A 7,336-nucleotide genomic window follows, 5' to 3' on the forward strand; every position below is an offset into this window, starting at 1 on the left:
CTGAGCTCTAGTATTTATGGATATTGATGCAATCATAACTTCTATAGCTGAGTCTGGCACGCCCCGATTCAGGAAGGCTTGCCGCATACAATGCTCGCTACCAGGGAAAGATGGTGATGCAACGGGTGTGTTGTCCTGAAAACCGACGAGAGGAGTTGTTTATTAGGGGGAAACGTAATAGTCTCACCTATGCATAGTGATCTGAATAAGGGATACCAAGCTTGTGAGGGCCAGAATGGAACTACCAATATACCCGTTGCACCATCATTAACAATTTTGTTGAGTATTTTTAAAATCATCGCGAATGGTGGGAAAGCGTAGAAGAAGAAAGGATGCCAATCCAGTGTAAATGCATCAATATTATATGCGTAAGGATCTCTCCGCCACGACACGTATCTCTCACATTTTGCATTTATGCGAGATGCGAAGAGATCGATGTCAGGTTGACCAAACCGTGTAACTATCTTCAAAAAACTTTGACTGCAGAGTTCCCACTCCGTGTCGATATTAATACGCCTCGATTCACAATCGGCTTCAACGTTGTGTGATGATCGAACGTAAGAAGCAAAGATGAAAATGTTTCTGGTCTCGCACCACTGCCATATCTTTTTAGAAACATTCGTTAAATGAGGGTATTGCACGCCGCCCATTCTGTTTACATAGGAGATGGCGGTTGTGTTATCGACGCGAAGTAGGATCTCACAGTCGTTTTTGTCGTTAGCAAATGACCTTAACCCAAAGTATACTGCTAGTAGTTCCAAATAGTTTATATGGTTAGTTTGTTCTTCGGCTGACCAAAGACCATTAGCTCTTTCGCCGTTACACGCGGCACCCCAGCCTGTTGTGGAGGCATCTGAAAATATCTCCATGACATATTTTCCGCGTCGAATAGGATTGTATGAAAGTAATATATTATTTTTCCACCATTGCAAATCACCATAAAAACTATTTGGAATCGACATCATTGCATCATAATCATCGCCGTTCTCAATCAAGGCTAGGTATTTCGCTCTCTCGAATGTTTTTGTGTATACCCAACCATATGATATAGCTGGGCATGCTGCTGTTAGATTACCTAAAAAACGTGCAAAGTCACGAATTTGTATAACTTTATGGGTAGATATATTCTCGATACGCTTTAAAATATTTCGTTTCTTCTGTTCAGGTAACTCTAAAGTCATTTTATCAGAATTTATAATGAAACCTAAAAATTTACAGGATTTGCTCGGAATTAAATTCGATTTTTTATAATTAATTACGAAACCAAGTTTAGTTAAACATTCAATAGTTCTATTTGTAAGGTTGGCAATTTTAAGAACAGTTTGTCAATTCGAATTCATTCGTTCATTCGAGTCACGTGGTACCGAGTCGGCGTCACGTGACTCGAGCGGGGGCAACGGCGAGGAGCGGCATTCTGTACCTGGCAGCCGCAGCGTGCGGACGTTGGTCTGTGGAATAATTTCTGTACCTGTGTGCATATTGTGGAATATTGAAATATATCATTTGTTAACAGTGTCTGAAGGAGTTTTACTACAATTCAGAAGCGGTAAGTACATGCCCACATATTTTTCAAATTGCTACTTATATTTTCCTAAGTAGGGTAGTTGGAATTTTATATTTGGCTAAAATTTCTATGTTTAATAACTTTGCCGTTAGTGAAATGAGTGTTAATGTCAATACTGCCTTATGGTGCCCCGATAATATGTTAAATTTACACCTGTCATGGTGTCATGGTTGTGTTACAGCCATGTCACTGTAAGACAACGAAGACAGCGAGTTTTCGTGCTAAATCATCCACCATAGAAGTAATAAGTCATCCACATAGATTTAATTTGTTACGTGTCAAGTTCATGTCAAGGTCATGTCAAGGTCAGGTTAGGGTTTGTCATGGTTTGAGAGGGGGTAGCAAAGGGGGGCAAAATTTTCGTCAATTTTGCGCTAGGACGCACCGTTTAAGAGATACGTCACATTTTAATATTTTCCGTTAGTTTGTCAAAATTCAAACCACTTTTCTTCTGTTCCGAGGTCCGGAGTGAGGAGCTATGGAAGAGGGACGGCGCAGGCGTCTTGAGACGCCTGAACGCAGCTCCACCCGGCGACGTGACGTCGCCGAGGGTGACGGGGCCAGTCGGAGTGGAAGCCGCCGACGCAGTGAAGTACACGTGGATACGTGCAGAAGACGCACCGACTGTCGGAGTCACAGCCCTGATCGTGCCAGCGAGCGCAGTCGGAGTCTACGGGAGAAGGAACGTCTGCTGGAGCGAGAGCGGGACCGAGTAAGACGCCTGGAAGAGGAGGTAAATCGTGAACTGAGTCGTGTGCGTTCAGGGTCTGGAGCTGGCGAGCGCTCCCGAGATAATCGAGAGCAGTGTCGTCGGCGAACCAAGTCTAAAACCCGTGAGCGCTCACGCTCACGTCTGAGGGAGAACGATAGACGATCTACATCGCCGAGCCAGAATAATCGTGCTCAATCTCACGATCGCGATGGACGGCGCGACCGATACCAGAAGAAGGACGAATCCGGTACTCGACACAACCGCGGGACAGGGAGTCCGGCTTTCTCCACAAAGGATATTATAGATATTTTAAGTTCGATTAAACCACCCCAGTCATCACCGGGTACACACAGTTCGAGCAGTTTAAATCATAAAAATATTTTGCCTGAGTTTGACCCATCGTCAAAAAATCAAAGAATAGATATTTGGTTACGAAAAGTGAACGAGTGTGCTACCGTTTATGGCTGGGATGACAAAACTGTAGTACATTTCGCCATGCAGAAACTCCAGGGATTGGCCAAAACTTGGTACGAAGGGTTGAACTCCATTCTTTTTAGCTGGCCAGAGTGGCAGGAAAAACTGTTGACAGCATTCCCGTGTGAGCATAACTACGGTCAATCCCTGGAGGACATGCTGAAACGAAAGAGCAGAGCCAATGAATCCATTGAGGTGTATTTTTACGAAAAGATGGCCCTTTTGAACCAATGCGACATCGATGGTAAACGCGCCGTCGATTGTGTTATACACGGACTAAGTGACAAAACCATGAAAAGTAGTGCCCTTGCTTTGCGATGCAAGCACCCTGACCAGCTCCTGCAATTTCTCATGAGCAATAAAGAGTCTGCACAAGCAGGGTACCAAACGGAGCGGTTTAATTTTCGGAGTAGACCAGTAAACGACAATAGACCCACGAGTAGCAGTTTTGATGGTAAGAGGCCTAACGCTGCAACTGGCAATTTCGGAATATTCTGTTTTAATTGCAGGGAACGTGGACACCCGTGGATGAAGTGTCCCAAACCTTTGATAAAGTGTGTCACATGCCACAGATTTGGTCACAAATCTGAAAGTTGCAACTTTGGGTCTCAAACTGGAAATGCCAGCAAAGGTGAAGCTACGCCCAAAACGATGTGCATCTCAGCCTCTAAATCAAACTCTAAGTACACAAAGCCAGTAACAGTAAATGAGAGACAGTTCCAGGCTTTTGTAGATTTCGGAAGCGAAGTCTCGCTGCTGGCAAAATCAATTGTGCATACATTAGGACTAGTGTGTGACAATGGGTTAGTGCCGTTAAAGGGTTTTGGTAACGAAATTGTCCACTCATTTGGAAGCGTGAAGGCTAATCTTGAAGTTGATGGAGTAAAGGCCGAAGTTAAGTTCCATGTTGTGGAAGACCGATTCCTAGAGGTACCCGTACTTATTGGTCAGTCTTTCACCGAACAACCGCACATCGTCGTGTATAAGAACTCGGAATGCTTAAAGTTCTTAAACCTGGAGCATGAAATGCCCTTTGCTGATACCAGTCTGGACGACGCCCAAAGCGTCAGGGTTATGGTTTCTTCTTGCGTCCATGTTTATGGACCAACGACGATCACAGCTGCTACAGAACCACAAATGAATGGCAATATCATCATCAGCAGCAAGGTTGTAGGGAAACCGACAAACCAGTTTACTATCTATGGAGGAGTGTACCGCGTGATAAACGGTGTGGTAAAAATCAGTGTTGCTCCCATCTCTTCTCAGCTTCGGCTAATAATGGGTGCAACACTGTGTCGTGCCACAAAAATTCACTTGGTGAACCGTATTGTGTCGCCTGAAAAGGACATGTTAGCCACTGCTAGTGATGATATTGACGAACGCTTGGTTCGGGTAGGGGACAGCGCTGATGAAACAGACAAGCAAAAGCTTTACGCTATCTTGCATAAGTACAAGCATTGCTTCGCTTCTACGTTAAAAGAGCTAGGGTGTACGAATGTGACAGAAATGACAATTGAAATTAACAGCAAGCGCCCTATCGTATATCGCCCCTACCGCCTGTCACACAAAGAGCGCGAGCAAGTTCGGACCATGGTACAGGAGATGCTCGAAGCTGATATTATCAGAGAATCTACTTCCGAATATGCCAGCCCGATCATCCTGGTCCGCAAGAAAGATGGTAAACTGCGCTTATGCATAGATTACAGATTGCTTAACTCTGTGACAGTTAAAGAACGATATCCTATGCCAATAATCGAGGACGAAATCGCCCGTTTGTCTGGCCAAGCATATTTCATTTCCCTTGATTTGGCGTCAGGATACTATCAGGTTCCAATATCTGAAACATCGAAAGCTTTGACAGCGTTTGTGACACCGGACGGTCAGTACGAGTTTAATCGTATGCCGTTCGGCCTCGCAAACGCCCCCGCTGTGTTTCAGCGTATGATGCATAAGGTGTTGGGATCGGCGCGCTACAGCGAGGCTACCGCATATATAGATGACGTGTTGATTTATGGCAGGGACAAGGATGAATGCCTTAGCCGACTGGAAAACGTCCTAAAGTTGCTTGAAAAGGCCAATTTGACGTTAAACTTATCCAAATGCGATTTTCTGTCGGATAAGGTAGACTATTTGGGTTATGAAATTAGCGCCGCTGGCATCAGACCCGGGGACAAAAAGATCAACAGCGTTACTCAATTTCCGCGCCCAACCGATCAGCACTCTGTGCGTCAATTTTTGGGTCTGGTGGGATATTTCCGCAAATTTATAAAGAACTTTGCGCAAGTTGCCCATCCGCTCAACAAATTATTAAAAAAGGATTCACAGTGGTGCTGGTCTGATGAACAGGAGAAAGCGTTTGGGGAACTGAAAGAGAGGCTGACCAATCGTCCTATACTTGCTATCTACGACCCATCAGCAGAAACGGAACTACACACAGATGCCAGCAAGATCGGTATTGGTGGCATTTTGATGCAAAGACCGATGGCTGGGGGTGAGTTTCGTCCTGTTGCGTTCTATAGTCGACAAACTACGCCCGAAGAAAAGCATTTCCATGCTTATGAATTGGAGACGCTGGCCGTGATTTGCTCCCTGAAGAAGTTCCGCATTTACCTTCTGGGCCAAAATTTCAAGGTGATTACCGATTGTAGCGCATTGCGCAGTACATTTCTGAAACGCGACATAATACCCCGGGTAGCACGCTGGTGGCTGTTATTACAAGAATTCCAGTGTTCCATCGAATATAGGGCGGGCTCTAAAATGACGCACGTGGATGCGCTATCGCGCAACCCTATACCGGACAAAGAATATGATGATGTCTTAGGACAATATCCGATGGTAATGTCCATAAGCAGTGATGATTGGCTACAGACTCTGCAGCTAGGGGACCCCGAGCTCTGTAGAATTAGGGACATCATCACCTCGGATATTGACGCCGATGGTCTCAAATATATTACAGACAACTATATAATTCGAGACAATCAACTATATAAAATTATTGACGGAGACAGTGGTAACATACGGTGGGTAGTACCGAAGGGTGCGAGATGGCAGTTGTGTAGATTAAAACACGACGAAATTGGTCATTTTGGTGTGGAAAAGACACTCGAACGTATAAAAAAGGCGTACTGGTTCCCGAAAATGTCCCGATTTATTAAAAAGTATGTGCAAGCTTGCGTTCAATGTGCATACGCGAAAAAAAGCACACATGCACCAGAGGGACACTTGCATACAATAGAAAAGGTCGAGGTTCCTTTCCACACCGTCCACATCGACCATCTCGGCCCCTTCGTGAGATCTAAACGAGGAAATACTCACCTGTTAGTGATCGTAGAAGCTTTCACCAAATTTGTGTTTATAAAACCGGTGAGAAATACTAACACACAGAATGCGATACGTGCATTAGAGGATGTGTTCTACACGTTTAGGTTTCCGGATCGAATTATAAGCGATCGTGGCTCATGCTTCACGTCCCACACTTTCAAAAGGTTCTGTTTGGATAAGGGTATAAAGCAGGTGCTTAATGCTGTGTCTAGCCCACGCTCTAATGGCCAGGTTGAGCGGTATAACCGCTCAATCTTGGACTCATTGACCGCCCTAAACCTAAATAATGACGAGAAAGTATGGGATGAGAAGATTGGCGCAACACAGTGGGGGTTGAATAATACCTGTCAAAAAACCACTGGCAGGACCCCTGCAGAAGTGATGTTTGGGACATCAATGAATGCAGAACTAGATCCTAAACTAAATGAAATCAGGCGGAACACACGTGAGGATAATGATGTAGAGACTATAAGAGAAGAGGTTAAAGATAGGATTGAGGAAAACCAGGCTAGGCAAAAGAAGTATTATGATCAGAATAGGAAACCAGCTCGAACGTACAAAGAAGGAGACTTGGTCAAAATTACGAAAGTGGCTTTTAATAGTGATGGGAAAAGTAAGAAACTGTTGCCTTCCTACATAGGACCGTATAGAGTGGTGAAAATATTGGGCAATGACCGTTATAGATTAGCCGCAATACCTGGGTTAACTGGTTCCAAGAACAAACGCAAAACGACGGTAGCAGCCGACCGAATGTTGCCTTGGGTTCATATAGCGGCTTTAGAGGTTCATAGTGATTCTAATAACGAAGATAACATTGGCTATATAGATCTAGATGACGATGAAGATAAGTCAGATGAAATTGATAATTAATTACTTACTGATTATTCGATAAATTGAGATTTATATAAATTCAATCTGTTCAATCTACTTGATGTTTGTATATTATAATAATTATTGTATATGAAAAGGTATGGTAATCTTGCAAGTATTAAATAAGTTAGTGTCATATTATTATGGAATAGGTATATACAGGATTGATTATGTGAATGTTTGATGCAATCATGCTAGTAGAATTATCAATGTGTTCTTAATTGATTATATTGTACATCTAATAAGTTATAAATAATTATTGGAATAAACAAGTGTATCATAAGTATAAGTTCAAAATGGTTTCAGTTCTTGCTAGAATTGGATGGGTTAGCGAGAACTGTTCCATTTGAAAATAAGTTTCATTGCAGTTCTTGCCAGAATTGGATGGGTTGGCA

At 43.5% G+C, this 7,336-nt stretch overlaps 1 protein-coding gene across 1 annotated transcript; it reads left to right on the forward strand.

The window, feature by feature from the left end:
• Positions 1 to 1,413: 1,413 nt before the first annotated feature.
• LOC119694091 lies at positions 1,414 to 6,941 on the forward strand. The gene is made up of 3 exons (XM_048624439.1): positions 1,414 to 1,546; positions 2,026 to 4,428; positions 6,898 to 6,941. Exons 2-3 carry the CDS (start codon positions 2,043 to 2,045, stop codon positions 6,939 to 6,941), a joined length of 2,430 nt encoding a protein of 809 aa, XP_048480396.1. The 5' UTR covers positions 1,414 to 1,546; positions 2,026 to 2,042.
• The last annotated feature ends 395 nt before the right edge of the window (positions 6,942 to 7,336 follow it).

The sequence above is a fragment of the Plutella xylostella genome, chromosome 12 (assembly GCF_932276165.1).
Source record: "Plutella xylostella chromosome 12, ilPluXylo3.1, whole genome shotgun sequence".
Lineage (NCBI taxonomy): Eukaryota > Metazoa > Arthropoda > Insecta > Lepidoptera > Plutellidae > Plutella > Plutella xylostella.

Excerpts from the sequence above, each read along its gene's own strand:
- LOC119694091 (XM_048624439.1), top strand. The coding sequence starts at position 2,043 with ATGGAAGAGGGACGGCGCAGGCGTCTTGAGACGCCTGAACGCAGCTCC. Across the intron at positions 4,429-6,897 it reads CCTGGTCCGCAAGAAAGATG|ATCTAGATGACGATGAAGAT; the intron begins GTAAACTGCGCT and ends TTGGCTATATAG.